Source organism: Canis lupus, chromosome 1 (genome assembly GCF_011100685.1).
Source record: "Canis lupus familiaris isolate Mischka breed German Shepherd chromosome 1, alternate assembly UU_Cfam_GSD_1.0, whole genome shotgun sequence".
NCBI lineage: Eukaryota > Metazoa > Chordata > Mammalia > Carnivora > Canidae > Canis > Canis lupus.
The window spans coordinates 81,499,972-81,524,900 of record NC_049222.1 but is presented as its reverse complement, the minus strand read 5'-3'; the positions used below and the strand labels follow the sequence as shown (position 1 = coordinate 81,524,900).

Here is a 24,929-nt window from a genome sequence, read left to right as displayed (position 1 = left end):
TAATCCTTATGATACTTTGAGATAAATAGTATCTTCATTATGTACATTGAAAGGGAAGCAGGGCACAGGGATATTGATTCTTCCAGATTGTCCAGCTTGAAATGGATAGAGGTAGATTCAAACCAAGACAATCCAACTCTGCCTCCCTACTGCCTCTTCAGGCACTGCCTTGAAGTTATACATCACAGCTGCCCATGTCCCTCCTTATAAGAAATCCCTGTTCTCTTATTCCTTTTTTAATTTTTTAAATGATTTTTAATTTATTTATTCATGAGAGACACAGAAAGAGAGGCAGAGGGAGAAGCAGACTATCTTTGGGGAACCTGATGCAGGACTCAATCCCAGGATCCAAGGATCACGTCCTGAGCCAAAGGCAGACGCTCAACCAATAAGCCACCCAGGTGGCCCTCTTACTCCTTTCTTAAAGTGGCGATTCTCATTATAGGAATTGGCAATTCAAAAAAAGAAAAAGAAAAAGAAAAACAAAACCCAGCTTTTATTCATTTCTTCATAGGTTCATGTGTGAAAACATGCTGGAGATGTCTCTGCAGCAGATTTAACTGAGGCCACAAAAGGTACACAGAGAATGGCACTTATACATGCCCTTGAATCTTACTTTAATCTCTCTGAAGAAAATTTCATGTGATCTGGACTTCCTATGAACTACTGAGCTCCATCATATATGCTGCTAGAGGGTAACAAAGCTACTGATAATGATCTTAAGCTTTATAAAATACAGATTTCCCACCAAAAGACAAACCCTTCTCTTTTCTGAGAAGAAAAAAAAAGGAGAATCAGATAGTATTCAAGAAAGACCCCAGCTGGTTCAATTTGGCCACCAAAGTGGTCCAGACTCTTTTGGCTTTGAGCCCACAGCATTTACTTGACTGTCGACAATGTAGAGCTTTCATTTATTTTGAGCATTTAACTCTCTGCATTTGCTCCATCTAAGATGAACAAACAAGTGTTGAGATAAATCCTGGCCTCATAAAACTGTCTCCCTTATTTCAATGGACTCCTTAATTTGTATTATTTCTAAAGGCCATCTCAGTTTTCAAGATATTTTCAGCAAATTGATGGAGAATGGATGTTTTCTAATATGGCTAAGCTTCTTTGACTCATCATTTGTACTGATTTCTTTCTTCCCTTGTATCTCCATCTTATCCTGAAAGCAATTAGGAAAAGAGAAAGCAGCTCAGGGTTTATTTTTACTTAACCAGATTTTAGTTGATAAACATTCCAAAAAAGATTTCTTAATTTGACTTTTAAAACATCTATGATTTTGTTAATCTATACAGTATATGTTTATGAAAAACAGTAGAAATGCAGATAAGACAAATGAAACAGAGAAATGAAATTGCCCTTAGTCCAACCATTCAGAGATAAGCTCTGCTAACAACTGCATGTTAACTAACCTTCCGGATGTTACTGTACATGTCAATAATAAATATCTGTATTATATATCTTTAAAAATTAGATGTGTGCTGTCTATGGCACACATATGTCTATGATTTTGAAATCATCTCTTTATATCAATACATAAGAAGCCACTTTCTTTCCAATAATTATGCATCTATATTCTCATTTTTAGTACCTAATGGTATTTTATTTCCTAGATACACAAGTTCCCTTGCTATTCAAAAGTCCACTTCAGTTTTTTAAAAACATTTTATTTATTTATTCATGAGAAACACAGAGAGAAACACAGAGAGAGGCAGAGGGAGAAGCAGGCTCCCTGAAAGAAGACTGATGGGGGACTCGATCCCAGATCCCAGGATCACACCCTGAGCCGAAGGCAGATGCTCAACCGCTGAGGCACCCAGGTGCCCCATATGCCACTTCATTTTTAAGGCGGACTACATTCGTACCTGTTTTTCTAACTGGAAGAAATCTGGAGAGGATTTTTTGCTTTATGAAATTGTAAATGCTTCTTCGCTTTATGCCATTTTGGCTTCTGAAAGGTTTTAGGAAAGGCATGGGTATTTTCAATGAACCAGGATGGCTTACTGGTCAATCTAAAATTATGGTCCCTGAGGCCAACCAATGGAACCTTATTAGACTTTCCGGCTTCCATGCTCTCAGATCACCAATTAGCCTTACATGATTTACTGGCTGAACCAGGGTGAGTATGTGCTATTGCAAATCCATCTTGTTGTTTCTACATTAATGTTTCTGGAGATGTGGAACCACGGGCTGACAGCATCCTCCCACAGGCCTCCCGGCTCCATAATTTTAAGAACCCTACTGCTCAAGCCATCAGGGACTCCATTAAGGGGTAAAGCAAGTGTTACCTGCTTCTTGCCTTTTCTTGGGCTCTTAGTGGCCATTTTTCTGCTGTTACTTTTTGGGCTTTGCCTGTTTAACTTTTTTGTTTAATATGTGTCCTCTGCATTACAGTAGCTCCATTTCAAGCAGATGTTTGCACAGGGATTGAAACCCACAGCCATCAGGGATCAGATAGCCAGAGATATCCTTATCCTCCAGTGACAGACAAGGTCTATGCCCCTAATAAGCAGTAAGTAGTTACTGAAGATGAGCCACACCCCATCCATGTTCCCCTTAAGAATAAGGATGACAGGGATCCCTGGATGGCTCAGCGGTTTGGCGCCTGCCTTTGGCCCAGGGCGTGATCCTGCAGTCCCGGGATCGAGTCCCACGTCGGGCTCCCGGCATGGAGCCTGCACTCTGCCCCTCTCTCTCTCTCTCTCTCTCTCTCTCTATCATAAATAAATAAGTCTTAAAAAAAAAAAAAAACAATAGGGATGACATATCTCAGGTTGGGAATAAGGCAGTTAGGGTCCATGGGAACAAGCCCTAAACAAACAAACAAAAAAATGTGCATCTGGGGCAATGTCTGTTGGTGGCAAAGGTTACACTGCCTCTCTCGCAGAGCAGAACCAAAATGCAGCCAGGATATGGCCTCATATGAACACCAGGGACTTAAAATGAGGACCGCGGCTGCACAAAGCACCAATGAACTGCCTGAGGTGCCTTCTAACCAATCAGGACGAGGCCCTGCCAACCAATCAGGAGAAGGGAGCTTTCTTATGTAAGCAGGGCTTCCCCTCTCTTCGAGGAGGCCGGCCTAACTATTCCCTGCTGGTGCTATGTCTACCTTCAGCCCGAGCTGTAGCCCCGATAAAGCCTTGCCTGGGCCTTTAACTTTTTTCTGTGGCCTCATTTCTATTGCTGTTGAGCCCAAGAACCCAATTCCAATGATTCCAGTAACAGTTTCCCTGGAATTCTCTGTGTTTGATAGTGGGAGAAATCTGTACTCTGAATTATTTTTAAACCCAATCTCCTACTATTGGACAATTTAGTTGTTTTTTAATTATTCACAACTATACATGGTGTTGTGATGGACTATTCTCTCCATATTATTGGGACCCGTAACCAATTAAACAATTAGCATAAAATCCTAGAAGCAGAATTACTGGATCAAAAGGTATAAACACCATAAAGGATTTTACAAATTACTATACCACTGGCAGGCTGTGCCAATTTATCCTCCTTGCACCAGTATATAAGAATATCTATTTCTCTACATCCATCTTTCTTTTGAATCTCGGCCATTCCGATATGTTAAAAAAAAAAAAAAGAAAAGAAAAGCACTTTCACACAGCAACTGTGTCTCTATGATTATGAAATGGTCAGATATACCCTTTTTTTTTTTAATTTATTTATGATAGTCACAGAGAGAGAGAGAGAGAGAGGCAGAGACACAGGCAGAGGGAGAAGCAGGCTCCATGCACCGGGAGTCTGATGTGGGATTCGATCCCGGGTTTCCAGGATCGCGCCCTGGGCCAAAGGCAGGCGCCAAACCGCTGCGCCACCCAGGGATCCCTGGTCAGATATACCCTTAAAATTCAATTTAGAGAAGCACATTTGGATGATGGACCAAGGACCTACACCAATCTACCTTTCCATAAAAAGTAATGAGAAAACTGGCAAAAAAACCAAAACAAAACAGAACAAAACCTGTCAACATCAACTTTTTCAGAACTTTGAAATTAATTAATGACTTGCAACAATCTGAAGAACATTTGTTCAAGAGAAATAGCCAATGTGAGAACTGTGATTTTGGGGGTATTTAACTTGCACTACTCCCATCCCCCTTTCCCAGCTCCACAACAGCCTTGACAACCAACTGCCTCCCAGCCCTGGCAGCTGTGAAAATCAGCAATAAAAATATTCAATATTCAATAGGCAGAGATCGGCAGAAGGGATAAAAAAAAAATTCATGATACAACTATATGCTGGCTACAAGAGACCCACTTTAGACTCAAAGGCAAAATGGATCGAATGTCCAAAGACAGAAAGACACGTGCACAAGTAACCAAAAGAGAAGCTGGAGTGACTATACGAATATCAGAAAAAACAAATCTTTCAACAAAAGCTGTTACTAGAGACAGAGAATATTTTATAATGAAGAAGATTAAATCCATTGAGAAAGTCTAACAATCATAAACATATATACTGAAAAACAGAGGCCCAAAATACGTGAAGCAAACCCTGTCAAAATTGAAGGGAGAAATAAACAACCGAACAGCCCGACTTTCAATAATGGATGGAACAACCAGGAAGACAAACAGAATGATTTGAAAAACTCTATAAACCAACTAGACCTGACAGGGATTAATAGGGACTTGACTCAATAGTAGTTGAGTTCACATTCTTCTCAAGTGCTCAGATAACAATACTCCCCAAATTGATATATGTATTAAACATCATCCCTACCAAATCCCAGTTAGATTGGGGGGGAGAGGGAAGCAGTACATGTGCAAGAACGGACAAGATGATCCTAAAATTTACATGGAAATAAATGCAAGGGCCCCGGAATAGCCAAAACCATCTCAAAAAGAAGAACAAAGGTGAAGGACTCACACTTCTCAGTTTCAAAACTTACTACAAAGTTACAATAATCAAGAGTCCAGAAATAAATGCTTATGTTTATGGTAAATGGTTTTTAACACAATGTCAAGAAAACTCAAGAAGAAGAGTCTTTCAATAAATGACACTGGGACAGCTAAACTTCCTCACACCAATAAATAAAGTTGGGCCTTTATCTTATATATTATATACAAAACTTAACTCAAAATAAGTCATAAACTAAAATGCAAAGCAAAAACCACAAAACTCCTAAAAGAAAACATAGGTGTAAATATTCATAGCCTTACTTTAGGCATATTTCTTAGACATGACATCTACAGCCTAAGTAACCAAAGAAAAGCAGATCCATTGGACTCATCCAAATTAAAAACCTTCAGATATCAAAGAACGCTTTCAAGGCAGTGAGGAGATAACCCACAGAATAGAAGAATATATTTGTAAACCATATTCCTGATGAATCTAGTAACAATTATATATAAAGAATTCTTGCAACTCAACAATAAAAAGAGAAATAAGCCTATTAACAATAACCAAAAGATTTTAATAGGTATTTCTCAAAAGAAGCCAATAAGCAACTAAAAACATCATAAGTCACGTAAGAAATCAAAACCACAATAAGATACCATTTTATAACCCCTAGCATGGCTAAAACAAAGAAAGGCAGACAGTAACAAGTATTAGCCAGGATATGGAGAAAGTGGAACCCTGATATATTACTGGTAGGACTGCAAAATGGTGTAGCCACATTGAAAATGGTTTTACAGTTTCTCAAGATGTAATCATCGATTTACCAAATGACTCAGAAATTTTATTCCTAGGAATATCCAAAAGGGAAAATATATGTCCATAGGAAAAAAAAAAAAAAAAACTGTCCATGAATGTTCACAGCAGCATTATTTATAATAGATTAAAAGTCTGATCAACCCAAGTGTCCCTCAGTGGATTAATAAGAAGGACAAACATTATATGTTCTCATTCATTTGGGAATATAAATAATAGTGAAAGGGAATATAAGGGAAGGGAGAAGAAATGTGTGGGAAATATCAGAAAGGGAGACAGACAATAAAGACTCCTAACTCTGGGAAACGAACTAGGGGTGGTGGAAGGGGAGGAGGGCGGGGGGTGGGGGTGAATGGGCGACGGGCACTGGGGGGGGGGGGGCACTTGACGGGATAAGCACTGGGTGTTATTCTGTATGTTGGTAAATTGAACACCAATAAAAAATAAATTTATTAAAAAAAATAAGTAAAATATGGTATGTCCATATAATAGTATATTACTTGGCAATAAAAAGGAAGTACTAATATATGCTACTACATGGATGAACACAAAAGCCTACATAGTATATGATTTCATTTATATAAATTGTCCCAAACAAGCAAATTCATAGAGACATAAAGTAGATTAGTGGATGCTGAAGGCTGTAGTTGTGGGGGGGAGGGGGTAGAAGGCATGGTGAGTGACTGATAACAGCAAGAGTGTTTAATTTGGGGGTAATAAAAATAATGGCCTCAAATTAGAGTAGTGACTGACTTCCTGTTTCCCATCTGTCCTGCAGGGAGCTTGGAAGTCACCCCTGCATCCTAACAGAAAGTAAAAAAGGTGAACAAAATGAAAAATTAGTAACTTTTTTTAGATCCATCAGAGAAGTGAGGACATGGGGCATACTGCTATCCCACAAACTGGAGAGAGAGACATGTGAATACAGAGAATCACAGCTTACTAGAGCAGAAACCATGAGAAAAACACTTCCACAGAGACCAGAAAGGGGGAGGGGAAGCCTAAATTGTAACTGACAACTTGCTGGAGGGCAAGTCTGAGCACTAAAAACTCTGGGGGAACATGGTCATAGGGGATGGAAAAGGAGCCATTATGAAATACACCAGAGTTTTCTGTTCTTCCTAATAAGGGCTGGTCTCAAGGGAAATTATTTTGCCAGAGTATAAACTATTGGGGTTTTATCAGAGCCTAAATTCTGGCTGGGACAACTAAGTAAAAAAGAGAGAACACAAACTGCTAGTATCAGAAACAAGAGGTCACTACAGAGCTCATGGACATTAAAAGGATAAGAAAGGAATACTATGGCCAATTCAATGCCCACAAATTTGATAACCTACATGAAAATGGACCAATTCCTTGAAAGACACAATCTGTCAAAATTCACACAAGAAAAATAGAAAATCTGAATTGACTTCAAGTAAAGAAATTGAATTGATAATTAATAACCTTCCAAATCAGAAAGTAGCCCCAGATGACTTCCCTCGTGATTTCTACTGAATATTAAAGGAAGAAATTATACCAATTATCTATAGTGTCTTCCAGGCCACAGTAGCAGAGGGATACATACTAACTTATTCTATGAGATAGCATTATCCTAATATCAAAAGCAGACAAAGACATTACAAGAAAATAAGACTAAATAATGAGAAGACAAGCGACAGACTGGGAGAAACTATTTGCAAATGAGAACTAATAAAGGACTGTTATCCAAAATGCCCAAGAACTCTTAAAATTCAACTAACGACCGGATTAAAAATGGGCCAAATACCTGAACAGACAACTCACCAAAGATGACATGCAAAATAACAAACATGAAAAAAATGCTCTGTAACATATGACATACAGAAATGCCAATTAAAACAAAGAGATAGCACTAACACCTATTAGAGTGGTCACAATCTGGAACACTGAAAATATCAAATGTGAAGCAGCAAGAGTCTGCACTCGTTGCTGGTGGGAATGCAAAATGGTACAGTCACTTCGGAAGATAGTTTAACGGTTTCCTACAGAATGAAACATACTCTTATGCAATCCTGCAAACTTGGTATTTACCTAAAGGAGATGAAAACTTATGTCCACATAAACACCTGCACATGGACGTTGACAGTAGCTTTATTCAAAGTTGTCAAAACCTGGAAGCAGCAAAGATGTCTGTCAGCAGGTGAAGAGATTAACAAACTGTGGTCCATCCAATCAAGGAAATATTATCTGGTACTAAAAAGAAACATGCTACCAAGCCACAAAAGACACAGATAAATCTTAAATGCATATCGCTAAGTTAAAGAAGCCAATCTGAAAAGGCTACAGTCTGTATGATTCCAACTCTATGACATTCTGGAAAAGGCAAAACTCTGGAGGCTGTAAAAAAAATCAGTGGTTGCCAGAGCGTGGGAGGGAGGGATGGAGAGGGAGGAGGGATGAACAGGGGGAGCACAGGATTTCAGGATACAGTGAAACCATTCTGTATGATACCAGAATGGTGAATACATGTTGTTATGTATTTGTCAAAACCCGGAGAACATACAACAATCCATAGAAAGAGTGAACCTGAAGAAAACTATGGACTTTGAGTAATAATCATACCTCACTGTAAGGTTATCAATTGTAACAAATATATCAAATGTAACAAACAAATGTGACAAATCTGTAGGAGAGGCTATGGGTGTGTGGGGGAAGAGGGCTTATAGGAAATCTTCCACTCAATTTTGCTGTGAACCTGAAACTGTGCTAAAAAATAAAGTCTATATATTTTTAAATGAATTAGATAGTGGTGATATTCATGTAATTCTATGAATATACTAAAGCCCATCGAAGCCTAAATTTTTAAAAGGGTGAATTTGATGGTATATGATTTATATCTTAATAAGCTGTTAATAAAAAACCCTCAATTTAATCTTTTCTCCTTTCTACATGGATAGACCTTCTGTCACTACAGACACGGCTCCCGAAATACTCTTTTATTCCCAAGTTAGTAACAACCTGTTCAGCTCACTTCCTGCATGTACAGTCTGCCCAGTGCTGCCCTGGCTCTGGGGCTGCCACTGGCTCTCTGACTTCCTCCTGCTCAGTCCCCACCTCTTATGAAAACACAGCCTTTTCTGTGACTCACCAGACCAAAAGGCAGGATACTGGCACTTCCGGTCTGCTTCTTGCATAACTGCTTTATTTCAGCAAAGAGCACTCTGACTTAAAAAAAACACGTCCCCCCCCCCAAAAAAAACCCCCAACAAAAACCAACATCTTGATGACAAAAAGAACAATCCATCAGGAATATATACAAATCGCAAACCTAGAACAGACATGATCAGGAGATCTCAAAATATAAAAAATATTAGCATGGAATTAAAGAAGTAGACAAGTTTACAACCGAAGTGAGAGGTTTAAAAATGACTCTGTCAGTGAGAGGGGAAAAAAACACCCCACATGCGGCTTTTCAGATGGTTTTATTTTTTTCTCCCCCATAAAAGTCAGAGGACATTTTTTTCCTTCCTTTTTTTTTTTTTCATTTTAGGGATTCATTGCTGTATACTTTTATGAGCCGACCAAGCTATGCAAATATTTTTATGACAAAAGACTGCCTGGGTAACTTGATATATATATACACACACACACACACACACACACACGTGTATATATATATACACACATACATATACATATATACATTATATATAATACATTATATATAATACAATGTATATAATTTTTATTTTACAAATAGTATTTTTTATTATATTTATCTAAAAGAAACATATACCTTAAAAGTCTAATATATTTCCATTTTCTCCAATATTCCCAAAATACATACATGAAGGGATAATTTCTACCCAAGTGATGTTAAAAATCAAGGAAAAATCACCGGCTAGTGTTTTTATTTGTTTATAATGTTAAAATGCTGGTGTCAATATTAGTATTTTATTTCTTGGTGTAATTAGAATTGACAAAATAAAAAAGTGAAATTATGTAGGCACTATAATTCAAAACCAAAAAAACCTATAGCAAACAACATGTTTGATTGATTTGATTTCCAAAATATAAACACTATGCACTACAACTGGGGGCAAGGGTAAGATTCTTTAAGGAGGACATATAAAGGACAGAGTTTAAAACACCAATTAATTAGCCACATCAAAGGTATCATTTAAGGGGTTCCTGGGTGACTTAGTCGGTTAAGTGTCCAATTCTTGATTTTATCTCAGGTTGATCTCAGGGTGGTGAGATTGAGCCCTGGAGAGGGCTCTGCGCTCAGCATGGGGTCTGCCTGAGATTCTCCCTCTCCCTCTTCCCCTCGTACTGCCTGTGCACTCGCTCTCTCTAAAATAAATAAAATCTTTTTTTAAAGAAGGTATCATTTAAGGTGGTGAAAAAAGCAAGTTGTGGAGTGGCAGAAGTTATTTGCAATACAGATAACTGGTTTGTATCAAGAATATAAAAAGGCCTCTAAATTAGTGATTTTTTTTTTTTAAAGCAGGCTAACAGAAAACTGATATGGAATTAAAGAGGTCCTTCAAGAAGCGGATATCTAGTGGGAAAGAAATATACAAAGTATTCAATCTCATTGTAATCAGAGAAATGCAAATTCACACCAAAATGAGATGTCACTACCAACCCAATATAATGGCTGAAACTTAAAAAGCTGACCATATCTATGTTGGTCATAGATATAAAAGAAGAACACACATATACTGTGGGTGGAAATGTAAACTGTTTCTAAAGTTCAAACTGGCAGTGTAGTGGGTTGAATGGTGACCCCCAAAAAGGCATGTCCACACCCTATCCTCCAGAACCTGTGAATGTGGTCTTACTTGGAAAGAAGATCTTTATTGATGTAATTAAGTTGAAGATCTTCAGATAAGATCCTCCCAGATTATTTGGGTGGGCCCTAATCCAACAAATGTCCTCCTAAGAGAGCAAAGAAGAGAAGCCATGGACAGAGAGGAGAAGGCTAAGGGAAGACAGAGGAAGAGACCCGAGCAAGGCAACTACAAGGAATGCCAACAGAAGCTGAAAGATGAAGAAAAAAGGGAGATTCTCCTCAACAGCCTTCAGAGGCAGTATGGCCCTGTTGATACTCTGATTTCAGACTTTCAGCCTCTGGAACTATGAGAACAAATTTCTATTTTGTAACCCATCAAATCTGTGATTTGTTACAGCAGTCCTAGAAAATGAACACAGGCAGTATCCACAACAGAGGAACATATACATTCACTGTGAATTATCAATTCTATTCCTACCCGACAGAAAATCAGGCACATAGGAGTCAAAACATCATGAAAAGGATATCCATGGCAGCATTATCCACAACACTTGCAAAGAGAAAACCACTCAGAGTCCACCAACAATAGATTGGATAAATTGTGGCACATTCATTTGATTGAATAATATAAAGTAAGAAAAATGAAAAACTTCAGTGACACACAACATGAATATCTAACAAACACTATTTTGAACACAAGAACCTGACACAAAAGAATACATTTAATTTCATTTATATTAAATTCAAAATAGGCAAAACTATGGTGTTAGTAGTCAAAATGATAGTTACTCCTGGGGGAATAAGTAGGAAGTTGTGATTGAAAAGGAATACAAAGGAGCTCCTGGGGTACTAATAATGTCCATCTCACATGGTGGATGGTAATTACATGGATGTGTTAATTCTGCAATAATCCCTCAAACTGAACACTTGTCATTTATATGTTGTTCTGTATGTGCCTATGTGAGTAAAATATTACAAACAATAAAAAATGTAACCGTCAGTAACTAATCAAATAGACAAGAAATTAGTAAGGATTTAGAAGACTTGAATAACTCAGTAAGTTTGTTCGAATTGATGTAACATATAGAACCTTGTGCCCCAAAATATGAAATCACAATTTCAAGCACATGTGGAACATTTATGAAAACTGACCACATACAATGACATAAGCAGCGTTTTAAGTGACAAATGGTGAGCTATGCCATGTCCTGCTTATGGATGGTAAAATTCAATACCTCAAAGTTGAAAGACTAACCTCAAAGTTACCTATATAGTTATTAAAATTCCAGTCAGATTTGTTTTTGGGGTTATTTTTGGAATTTGGTGAGCAAAATTAAACTTTACAAGACAGTAAAGGACCAAGAGTAGCTAAGAAAATTCTGAAGAACTACAAGGTAGGTAGATTTGATGATCTCAATATTATGACAAAACTAGTGACTTGATAAGTTTTATATTGGTACAGTAGTACACAGATCAAATAGAAAACCCAGAGAAAGACCCACATATGTAGTAAAACTTGATACATGTCACATGTGTCATTAGTATCAGTGGGAAGGAGGACAGCCAGAAGAAATAACAAAATAAAAAATATACCTGCTTAAGGCCCTCAGAGAGTCGAAAAGTAGAGAAGTATTACCAGGGCAAGTTCTGGGGAAGGAAACGTCTAGAGAAGTGAGCCCAGTATTTGGGGTCTCTTCTCCCAGGGTTAGCTGCTGATTCTGGGGGCAGCAGCTGAGAGCCTGAGGGAATGCGGCTCTAGTGAACCACCATAGCTTTGCACCAGGAGTGAAGGTGTGTCCAAGGAAACAGGTGCATGCTGGGCCCAGAGCTCAGCTCTTTAGGCACCAGAAGAGCTAAAATAAAAAACAGTGACAAACAGCAGGAACTTTCAGACATCACTGGTGGGAGTGTACACTGGTACGTTCACTTTGGAAAATACTTTTGCCTTATGTACTAAAGTTGAAGATACATATTCCTTATGTGTCTGTAATCCTACTCCTAGGTATATAGCCAATAGAAATGTGTACCTGTGTACATCGAGATATTTATATGAATATTCACAGAAACACTATTTGTAATATCCCCATACTGGAAACACATGAAAAGTCTAGAAAGAGTAGAACGGATAAAGAGATAGTGGCATTTTCATGCAATAAAATACTATATGCCAGTGAATGAATTATACATGAATAAATTATATAAAATGTTTATACCTTACAAGTATAATCTTGAGCAAAAGAAGCTAGACACCAAAGTTTAAAAAAAGTTCAAAAACACACCATTTGATTTCCTTTGTATAAAAGTTAAACACAAATAAAAACTATAGGGTTCAGGGATACATATTTAAGTGTTAAAACTAAATTACTCCCTTCAAGAAGAGTGGCACCTGCTTGGGGAAGGGCACTTCCCGGGCTTCTGTGGTCTTGGCAATTGGTTCTTGACAGGGGTGCTGGACACACAGATGCTTTGTGATAAATCAGTGTGCTATACATTTTGAATTTGTGTATTTTTCTTTACATGCATGTATATATTTCACAATTTAAAAGAAAAAAGGTAAAATAAACCCCATCAGTAGAGATGGATGATGGATTTACTATTCAATAAATGGTATTGGATCAACTGAACAGATGTATAGCTAGAAAATATGAAATCTTTACTCTGTCATACTCAAAACTCAATTACAGGTATGTAGAAAAACTGTAATGGGGTGCCTTGGTGACTCAGTTCAGTTAAATGTCCAGCTTTTGATTTTGGTTCAGGTTATGATCTTAGGGCTGTGAGATGGAGCCCCACCTTGGGCTCTGTGCTGGGTGTGGAGCCTGCTTGGGATTCTCTCCCCTCCCTCTGCCTTTCCACTAACACCCCTGCTCTGCTTCGGTTCTCTCTCTCTCCCTCTCCGAAAAACAACAACTATGAAAGTAAGACCTTTAACTTTTAATAGAAAATAAGGGATATATCCTTCATATTATAGAGGAAGCAAAAATATTCCTAAAGAAAACACAATAATACAACCAATAAAGGAAACAAGTGAGCTGACTACATTAAGATTAAAGCCCTTCTGTGTAAGCAACAAAGCAAAAAGACAAACCATGCACTGAGAGCTAATTTTTTTATGTATAACTGGCAAACAATAATAAGTAGAATATGTTTAAAAGGTGTATGCATTGGGGCACCTGGGTGGCTCAGTGGTTGAACATCTGCCTTTGGCTCAGGGCATGATCCCGGAGTCCTGGATCAAGTCCCACATCGGGCTCCCCTCAGGGACCCTGCTTCTCCCTCTGCCAATGTCTCTGCCTTTCTCTGTGTGTCTCATGAGTAAATAAATAAAATCTTAAAAAAAAAAGTGTATGCATCAATTAAAAAAGCACAACTCCATTGTGAGTTGTAGTGAAAACAGAAAGGTTGGAAAAGGTAATCTACCAGCTGAAAACCACCTCGCTGATTAAGAAACGTGTGAAACACAGTAGGGCATATTCACACAATGGAAATAGATGGTGGTCCAAATAAGTGAATTAAAGCCTTGTGTAGCAATATTAAGAGAAAAAAATCTCAAGAATGATGCTGAATGAAAAACAAACCACTGCAAAATGAAATCAACTAAATATAATTTACAATCATGCATAATATTAAGCATCCAATATTACATATTGCTTAATGACATATACATATGTAGTAAAACAAAAAAAGTGAAAAAAAACATGCACACTGCTAACTTGAAGCCAGTGATTTTTTTTTTTTTTTTTTGAAGCCAGTGACTTTTGAGGAGAGAGAGAAATGAATCCAGGATTAAGTAAGGTCTTTAACTGCATCTGTATCATTTTATTTTAGTGAAGATAAGTATTAAAAAAAATAAGTTCTCTAGAATTTTATGCTGTCTTGTATCCTTGAAATAGTTTCTAAAAACAAAATCCATTTCCTTGGCTCTTCTTGCTTTTGTTCTTACATCAAGCTGTGTGTTTAGACCACTTGGTACTGGTCCATGATAAGCTTTGAGGCTATGGCACCAATTTACACTGAGAGAAGCTTAAGAGACAGCCCTATGAATTCTAGTATTTGGTTTCCTGGAGGGATGTTATTGTGCAAGTAACCTATTCCCTCCTACGGCATCCCCTTGTGAAGATGCAGGAGTAGCTCAGAACCAAGAGAAGCTAACTTGTTTTTAAAATAACTGAATCTTCTAACAGGCCATGATTATCTTTTATTGGTTGCTAAGAGATGCCTATTATTTGTGAACTACTACTAGGATAGATACCTGGTCCTGTGATTGGGATTTTAATGCTTAATCTCACCCTCCAATCCTTACTGTCCTTTCATCAGACTTTTCAGGTGATTTACTTGATCCTATCTCATATGCATATTTGTAGAAATATGTGGCTAATACATAGCCATCATGGGAAATTTTCAGAAATTTTATACAATTTATGGCTTCTACTCATCAAAGACACTATTAATAAATTGCAAGCTGCAAAGTAGATGTTTGCAATACATATGACAAAATACTCACATCCAAAGAATGTAAGGAACTCTTAAAAATTAGTGAGAAAAAGACAGATGATCCAGAAGAAAAATGGACAAGACGGCAAATGGCAGAGCTAAAATTCCAATCTGAAATCTTTATTTGAAAAAAAATATATTGTTTCAGTTATTATTTGTAACACTAACATTAGCAGCAAGGACAATCACTGTTTACACCCTGGTCATGACAGAAAATCTTCCAAATTCTTTTCTTTTTCTGGGGCTGCAGCGGTGGGGTAGGGTTAACAACCTTCCCTGTAATAATTATATATGTATGTAATTCTAGAAATCAGATTATATTAAATATACTCTGTGGCAATCTGTTTTTCTTATATAATTCACCTTACAAAGATTATTGCATAGGGTCCCTGGGTGGCTCAGCTGGTTAAGCATCGGCTTAACCTGATTTCGGCTCAGGTCATGATCTCAGGGTCATGAAGTCAAGCCCTGTGCTGGGTGAGCAGCCAGCCTCTTTAAGATTCTCTCTCTCTGTCCCTCCCCATTCAATCTCTCTCTCTTAAAAGAGAAAAAAGATTGCTGCATAGATTATACCAATATGGGTTCAATGTAGTCTTTGAAGAATTTCTAATATACAGGTACACAGACAGTGTCCACGTATGCCTGCTTCCCCGTACTCTTAGCAGCACCAAGTACAGGTCCCTGGTTCTAATTCATAAATGGTGATCAGAAAACTTCTTCTTAGCTTCCTTCAAGCCATCTGAGCAGAGATGTTGAGGAATATCATAATGAGGAAGCAGAAAGCCTGAAGGATGAAAGCAGAAGGGACAGGTGGCTAAAACTGAACAAAGGAATGAGGAAATGGGAAAGAGAGTTAAAAATATAAAAGAGTGGGATGGCCATTAATCCGAGCCCAGTATGCCAAAGGCTGAGGAGCAAGATGAAGTTTATGGTTTCATGATTTAAGATCAATATGGTATACGAGAGCTAAGCCAACTGAGAATGGATGTCATGAGCTCAACTCTGGCTTCTAATGACTTCTGTGTTTCCTATAGATCTTCCCTCTGTGGTCCGAATTCTTTTCTCAATTTTTAGTCATTTCCCCACCAACACTGAATTTTATATGAAGAAAATTCCCAAAACTCACTTGGAGTTTTTAGAGCAGAAAAAAGTACAGGTTTCACACTTTTAAAGAAAATGTTCAGACTTTGGTGGTAGCCAAATAACTTTAAAATGGATTCATTTTAAAACCCAGTAAAGGGGCAGCCCGGGTGGCTCAGTGCTTTAGTGCCTCCTTCAGCCCAGGGTGTGATTTTGGAGACCTGGGATGGAGTCCCGCGTCAGGCTCCCTGAATGGAGCCTGCTTCTCCCTCTGCCTGTGTCTCTGCCTCTCTCTCTCTCTCTCTCTCTCTGTCTCTCATGAATAAAGACAATATTTTTTTTAAATAAAAAATAAATAAAAATTAAAAAAATAAAACCCAGTAAAGGAGAAATATTTTAAGGAAGTGCATTATTTTAGACCATTTGTTTTAAGAGAGTTCAAACTCCAAAGAGCAACACAAGAACTCTGAACTACCAGTAAAAGATCTCTGGCTGGTCTACTGTCATCTAAGAATACAATAAGGACATGGAGGCAGATGAATGTATTTCAATGCCGTCTTGCAGGGGCAGGATCGTCATTTTACTTCCATGGTCTTGGACATGTTAATAGTTCTTTTTGCTTTTCCTTTGAAGTTGTCTCTTACTTCTGGAAGACACTGTGAAGGAGGGGAAAGGAAATTGGTCTACAGGGGTCTGGGTTCAGACTCTGGGCAATCATGATCATGAGATTTAATCTCTCCATTCTTGTATCTTTATTGCTAGACTGCAACACCAACAAACCTGATCTTCTCACCTCATAAGGATGACCCTGGGTGAGATGCAGATGAGTGATGGTTTAAAAAAGTTTTGAACAGGTATAAAGTACTAGGTATTATAAATGTCTGTTCTATTCTATTCTGTCCTATTCTAGTCTATTCATGCCACTCCAAGAATCAGTTTTGAGAATAAATGTTATGGAAAGCAATAAACAATAAACATAGGGACGCCTGGGTGGCTCAGTGGTTGAGCATCTGCCTTCCACTCAGGATGTGATTCCCCAGGTCCTGGGATTGAGTCCCCGCATTGGGTTCCCTGCAGAGAGGCTGCTTCTCCCTCTGCCTGTGTCTCTGTCTCTGTCTCTCTGTGTCTCTCATGAATAAACAAATAAAATCTTTTTAAAAAACCACACACATGGGACGCCTGGATGGCTCAGCGGTTGAGTGTCTGTCTTCGGCTCAGGTCCAGATCCCGGGGTCCGGGATTGGGTCCTGCATCAGGCTCCGTGCAGATAGCCTGCTTCTCCCTCTGCCTATGTCTCTGCCTCTCTCTCTGTCTGTGTCTCTAATGAACAAATAAATAAAATCTTAAACATACACACTAGACATAAATTGGGGAATCTATCTTGGTTCAAAGCAACATTTAGGGTATGGAAACTCTCTTGATATTTTATTAAAATGTAAAACAGAACAGGCTGTGACCATTTCAAAAGGATTAGAAGTATACATTCAAAAAGGAAGTGAAGGAGAAAAGGCTAAGTCTGAGATTCTATAAAGAACAGAGTCTGTAAGATAGCTCGTGTCAAGGTCTAAGAAATTACTGTTGTGTTTGTGCTCAGATATTCATGTTAACAGAAAATCAGAAAAATCAAGACTAAAAGGTCGAGTGTGAATACATGTTGATAAGCTTAAATGTGTTTGGGGATGCCTCAATGTGTGCTCTGGCTTTCACGGGCACTCAAGTAATATATGCATGAAACGATTACAGTAGAACAGTTGGCTCCGTGCTAATGTGTTATCTTAGGGAAAATAAGACCTCAAAGGGAAGGCGCAAATCAACACGACTCTAAGATCCTCCTCAGTCTCACCCACTGTTTGATGATACATGTCCCTCTCTGGAGAAAAAAAAAAAAAAATTCATTCCCAAACCCTAGGAACACCGAGAATTTAGAAAGACAAAAGCAGATCTACATAAAAAGAACTTGAAGATTAATGCAAAAAGTGTTAGAAATATGAAAAGTCAAAGCAATAATCCAAAGTACTTCAGCTGCTTTTGCCTGTGACCTGCAGCACGTTTTCCAGAGTTTTTTGGGACGCTGGGGACACTGTCAATACCCATTTCCAGGTGTTTCTCACAAATATATATCAAGGGAGGCATCACAATGTCTGCTTTGGATTAAAGTGATGACCACCAGATTTCAAAACCAAGAACAAAAGGTTTTAAGAGTTTATTTCAGTTTTGTTTCACCAAAAGCAGAAAGTTTGGGGGAAGTAGAATTCTGTAGTTCTGAATTTCTTTAATGATTTAAGGAAGTGGAGAGGCAATGGCATTTTCATACATTAGTTCACGTGGAGAAAAAAAGAATGTAACTACCACCTGACATTAAAAAATACTTTTGACAATGTTCCCTAATTAGCAACAGTGATGGCTGTGGCCAACACGGATGAAGTAATTAATGAGCAGCCTTGTTCTTATTATGCTTAAGATCATCGGCAATATGACCAATAGGCTTGACTGCAGGTCTGAGAAAAGAATACCATAAAATGACTTTTTTCTCATAGGATTACAAGGCAGACTTTAAAAAATGTTCACAGATAATCCAGGAGTCCTAATGAAAAAGACAACAGATACCTTAGTTTATAGCATAATGTATCACCAAGGAATCAGTGAAACTGGCAAAATATTTTTTATTTTTATTTTTTTAAGATTTTATTTATTTATTCATGAGAGACACACAGAGAGCAGCAGAGGCTTAGGCAGAGGGAAAAGCAGGCTCCTGCCTGATGCAGAACTTGATCCCGGGATCATGACCTGAGCTGAAGGCAGGTCACCACTGAGCCATCCAGGTGTCCCCAAAATATTTTTTAGATGCACATAATGCACATTGAATGGCAAGTTACTGTGGAGACTTTAGTTATGATACTAATCATCAAAATAATATATGCATGAATTATAAATTACTCTAATTAATATAAAATAACATACTTTTAACAAAAAACAGATATCCATGAACAATGTTGAGTAAAAAGTAGGATCAATAATCTGTGATGTCCAGATAACTGAAGGACTGCATTTATGTGGTAGAATTAGATGATGAGCTACCTAAGGAACTGATTTTCTTTCCTGCTTTTGAAAATGTTAAAGTGGTACTGATGAGCATTAAATCACTATATATATATGTCTTTATAGATATAATGTATTTGCCTTGTATAAAATGTGTATCGATAAACACTTCCCTTTTTCTAGCTATAATGTAAACAGTGACATAAGAAATAAAACTATGTGTTCTTCTGATAAAGGTCTTAAAATTTATTTTACTGGACAGCAAACTAGAGAGATCATGACCTATATAATAAGGGACTTCCTCTCCCCATACTCTATTCTAACAAAAGGATATATATCACTCTTATGAGGTCCTTCTGGGCAAAGTTAATTTTATGTTTCATTTTTGTATCTCTTTAGATACTCTGGTACCTAGCACATGGTAGACAAGCCCTCAAAACATTTTCTATCTTGACTCAATTTTCAAAGATATTAGAAGTGTTGTCTTATTCTGTTCCCCAGATAGCCATTATATTCAAAATACTGATCCAAGCATGACAGAACAACAAATGAACATAGGGATAGAGACATACATATAGACAGATTATAGCTAAAATTCTGATGGTAATTGCTTAACTTAAAATTTGGTAACTGACCGTCATCTATTTTAGCTTGCTTACCAGGCACTTTGCATTATAGCTACAGAGAGCAAATGGCTTAAAAAACATTCTTACAAAGTTCTTTGATTCAAAAGCCCATATACTTGCACCCCTGGAAAGATTCTGAAATGCACAATAGGTAGGTACCTGAGCTCTAAGTAGGATACTGGTTCCCAAACTCTTTATCAACTTTGCATACAAAAGAAATGCTAAAAAGGGTTGGATATGTATTAGGATAGAGATATTAATACTTGCAGAAAAATAAAATATTTAAAAGGACCAGAAACCAGAATTCTTCTATATCAAAAAATGTATAGTATTAAAAGTGTATTTTAATATGCCAGATTATATTTTAATTAGCTATTGGAGATAGCTCATTTCCTTCTTTTCTTTTTTTTCTATCCTATTAGAAGGATATTTAAGACTTACTACTGGCATGTCTGTCTGCAATTTTTGCCTCTAACAGGTCATCAGGCATCTTTTTCATTTCCCCAACAGACGTGCGCTGAACTCCAGCTCAAAGCGAGTTTTCTATGCCCCTGTATTATCCTCCATAGTCAACTCTGACTCATCATCAAGACTTTATCATCCTCAAAATCCATATTTATACCTGTTAGGTTTTCATGTAATGGGGAGAAGATGACAATACCAAACCGGTTCTCCACACAGGCACATCAAACATATTTCTTCCAATCACTCACTGTTTAGTAGAGACAAAATTATGCCACAGCCTATAGAATTCGGTAAAAGCAGAACAGCCACGTCACCAAGACACTTCTTGGCTCCATAATGAACTGATCTAGAGCCCAGCTGCAAAGTCACTCACATTTGCCAAGAGAGGTTTTGAGTACTCTTTGGGACCCACCCAATGAGTACACAAACAATGATTTAAACAAAATGAAAACAAAACAAAACAGGCTGACTCACTCCAATACTCCCAGCTCCGTCCTGTAGGAAGAGGGCTAGAAAATGACGTGAGGGTTAGCCTATATGATTTTCATTTTCAGAGCGTCTACACAGCATGAGGAGTAGAACACAGGGTCGAATTAGACCCGAACACACGGACTGGCTCATACATCTGTCAAAAGAATCTATGGTTCTGATTATACCATGTGCTACCACAGGGTTATTTTTATTATTAAAAAAAAAAAAAAAACAACTCAGTCGTCAAAAAGCAGTGTGATCAGTTTACCCCATGTTCCATGCTCTACATCCCCTTATTTATTTGTATCAGATATTGAAATGATAATGTATTGCCTGTCCGAGAGCACTCACCTCATTGTCCGACTCCACGAGAACTTGATCATATTCACTAAGCGCTACTAGAAACATGATAGAGGTGACATTTTCAAAGCAGTGTATCCATTTTCTTCTCTCTGACCTCTGGCCCCCTACATCGACCATTCTGCAAGGTTAACAATATTCATATTAATAGCATATAAAGAAAAAAAGGTCAATATAAACACAGCTTTATTTACATACTTAGGAAAAACATTGTCTAAAGAGAATGATCAAGTCAACTCAATTAAGACTTACTAAACATCTACTAATTTTCTGTTACCTAACAATCCCAAGTCAAGACATTCTGGATAATAAATGATGGTGGTTATAAGAAAACTATTTGATTTGTATGAAAATAATGCCTCTGTAAAAAATCCTGTACCAAGTCAAGCAAAATGGTGTTTCACTTAATCATGAGCAGAAGAGTAAAAAATCAACTCTGTTTTATTCATGGTAAGCTCTAATGGCAAGTACTGACTTCAGTTTCTTTTTCTATAAAATGAGAATGAAAATCCTTGTGTGTTTCTCAAGGATGCTAGAAAAGACTTCACATACATTTAAGAGATTCAAGATGCTATGTGTTTCAACATGGCATGCAATGCTTCAACAAAATGCAAATACAACTCCACTGATACTTTATCCACAGAGTATTTTGACTTGTTTTCTCCTTCCAATACTGGCAATAATTTGGGACAGGTCCAGTTATGTGGAGTAACATGGTGCCATTGGCCTTATGCACAAATAAACTTGCTAACCTGCTTCAAGTGAAGCAGATAAGACATTAAGATGCTGCAAAAAGCCATTATTTGAACTCTTTCAAGGATTTTTTTTTTTTAACCTATCAATGATGTGCTGAGTTACTTGTTAGGAACTAACACTGACATCAATTAATTGGAGTTTAATGTTTATATGAAAATATCAAGCAATACATGGCACCCAAGCCAAGTTTCCTCAAATTGTTCAATCCATATCTTGACTAAAATGTGCACAGTGTTTGCAGGATAAAACAATTCCAGAGAATGAAAGTTTTAGGTACAAAAGTCTGAGAGTAGGACTCTGAGCATTTGTTGAAAACTGAAGTTATGTCTGGTCTTTTCCTGCTTTGACACATTAAGTGTAAACCAAGAAATCATCTAGTGGCTACTTCTAAAAGTTCTCGAAGGCACAGAAGAGATATTTAAGGGGCAAAATAATGGATTCAGGGAGACCTATGAGCTATGGACATCAAACTAGAATTTTTAAGTCTTCAGAAATATTAAATTCTAGCTCTTCCCTCATGCCAAGTGAACACTACTCATTTATATGAAATCCTCATTCTATAAAACCCTGTCACATTGAGCCCATAAGATGCTTTTTGATGATGGCGAGAAATTATTATCCTTAGTCAATACCTCTACTGTAGTGGCAAAAAAAAAAAAAGTTCTTTACAGCTAGTGAACAAAATGTAGTAAAAACAAGATATAAGAATAACCTTGTTTCAGAATTCACTATTAATTATAAAACAGTGAAGAGATGAAAATCTCTGTGAAATGCTCTGTGTCTTCTGAAAATACTCTGTAGTGCAGTTATATGAGGTAGGAAATTTGGGTGTTCCAAATTGAAGATCTCTAAATGCTGTGAGCTCAACCAAAGCTTAAGTCATCCATCATGCTGGAGCTACAAGGAACCTTGGTGATTATTGAATACAACCATTTTAGAGATGGGGGAAAATGAGGTTCAGAAATATTTCTAAAATGCCACTTGCTTTACAGATATGTCTATAAAAGTGGCATATGGCAGCCAGACCTGACTACAGGGGCAGAAACTGATTAGAATAAAACCCATAGTGCTTTGTCAGGGAATGATGGAGGGCTGGCTCATCTGAGCCACTGTAGCAGAGTTACCCAGTGGGAGTCACATAACTCCTAATTCATGTTCTTATAGTAAATGTAGTTGTCCTCAATGGTATAGGTTCCCCCAAAGAACTCAACTCTCTATACTCCAAGATATTCAAATGGCTTCACTTCTCAAAACACAATGTGGTTCATATTCTAACTAAAAGTGTAACTGATGGTATAATAAGATATTAAATGAAAACACATTAGTATTACATCTTTTTTTCTTCTGAAAAAAATTAGAATGCTTCTGCTGAAGTATTACTCAGAGAGAATAGCAGCAAAGCTTTTCATTTTTTTTTCTATACAAATTTAGAGTAGGCCCATCAATCCATTTTCAAAATTATGTATTTTGAAAAATCTCAAGCAAGTTATTTCAGGAATATAAAACATCCCATATTTTTATTGCTACTGAAGGATTCTCCATTGGTACCAGCAGACTTGGTGGAAACAACATGAAAGCTCCAGACAACATACAGTTTCTATTATTAGTAGAGTCACAAAGTCATTCATATATCTTAGACAAATCTAAAAAATATATGCATTGACTTCACAATTAAAACATGACTCAAAAAATAGTCAGAACCAGTTCTCAAAGAATAATCTTCAGAACCAATGTTTAAGTGACTGATTTTGTTCAACCACTAGCAAACTTAAGATTTCATTGATTTCTTGGTGATTGAATTTGCAATGAGAAACCTGCCCATACATCCTTCCTCTGCTTTCTCTTTCTGAAGCATATTATTTCATTTGTGTATCTAATGATAATAATTGGTCCAAAGGTGATATTATTCTAAAGTCTACACATGATTTCAGTATTTCTAGGGTTTCCCAAATGCACTATGCAAGGCACAGGAGCTGGGAGGTGAGTTTCATGTACTCAGTTACTACCTGAAAATGACACTTTGTAAGTCAAAGGGGTATTCGATGATCCCTGTGGTGGGGACTCGAACTCTAAGCACATCTTGTTGCGTAGGCAGGTAGGCGGGGTCAGCAACGCGGTCCAAGTCATTAAGATAGCTAGAGGAGGGAAGACACAATAAGAAGGTTAGGACACCATCATGCCAAATCTGGCCTATGGAAATGGAAGGGCAAAAATAAATTGTAAAAGAGAGGTGGAGAAGAGGAAGGAAAACATCAGAAAAGAATAGAGAAACCTAGAAAGTTGAAAGACAAAGCCAACCTTCCATCTGCCACAGCAAGGTAACCCATCTATGGGTTATCTGGTTCATAAGCTTTCTTGTTTCTTCTCTATCATTTAGAACCCATACAAAAAGTAGGGGGCGAGGAGAAAAGAAATGAAATGAGTCTTCTACTTTCTGCTTGTTTAGCAGGTCTGATGGGTAAAGCAGGAGTTTAAAGCAAACGGTTTTTGAATTACTTATATAAATTTTATTTGTATATTTGTATAAATAAACAGGTAACAAAGTTACACATAAGGTCAGAATACTTTTTTTTGTTTTTCCTTTTTGCAGAGTATCAGAGCCTTCTTCTGGAATGTATTTCCTTATTCCCCTAAGAGAGGGCAGCAGCATACCATGTCCTAAATTCTGTCCAAAGCGAAGTCATTTGTGATTAATGGGAAGCCACTACATTTGAGATTTCTGGATACTGAATTAACAATGTCTAGAGTCAGATATTTCCAGTGTTTAGAGTCACCACACCTAAACTATATAAATTTATCGGCTTATATGATACTTTTCTATTCTACTAAAAAATGCTTTTCATTTTGAAATGATTTTAGACTTACAAGAAGTAGCACAAATATTACAGAGAATTTCCCTGTACCTTGCTCCCAGCTTCCCCCATACTAAGACCTATGTACTGACAATGCACATATTATCAAAACCAGGAAATTGACATTGATCCAATACTATTAACGACAATCTATTTAGATTTCATTAGTTCTTACAGACACACACATATACAAACTTTTTAGGGGTGTATAGTTCTGGGAAATTTTATCACATGTAGAGATTCATACAATTCCCACCACAATCAGGATACAGAATTGTTCTGCTACCACAAAAGATGTGTCCTGTGTACTGCCTCGCCTAAGCCTAACCTCTGGCAACCACACATATGTTCTTCAACAGA

General features: G+C 37.4%; 1 protein-coding gene across 1 annotated transcript in view; it reads right to left on the bottom strand.

Moving 5' to 3' along the window:
- The window catches only part of GNAQ (G protein subunit alpha q), a 194,594-nt gene that overhangs the window by 53,103 nt on the left and 116,562 nt on the right, over positions 1 to 24,929 (bottom strand). Inside the window, exons 3-4 of the mRNA NM_001003249.1 lie at positions 23,724 to 23,852; positions 20,953 to 21,082 (exon numbers count right to left, since the gene is read on the bottom strand). Coding sequence (NP_001003249.1) covers positions 20,953 to 21,082; positions 23,724 to 23,852 — 259 coding nt within the window. The remainder of the gene's footprint in view (positions 1 to 20,952; positions 21,083 to 23,723; positions 23,853 to 24,929) is intronic.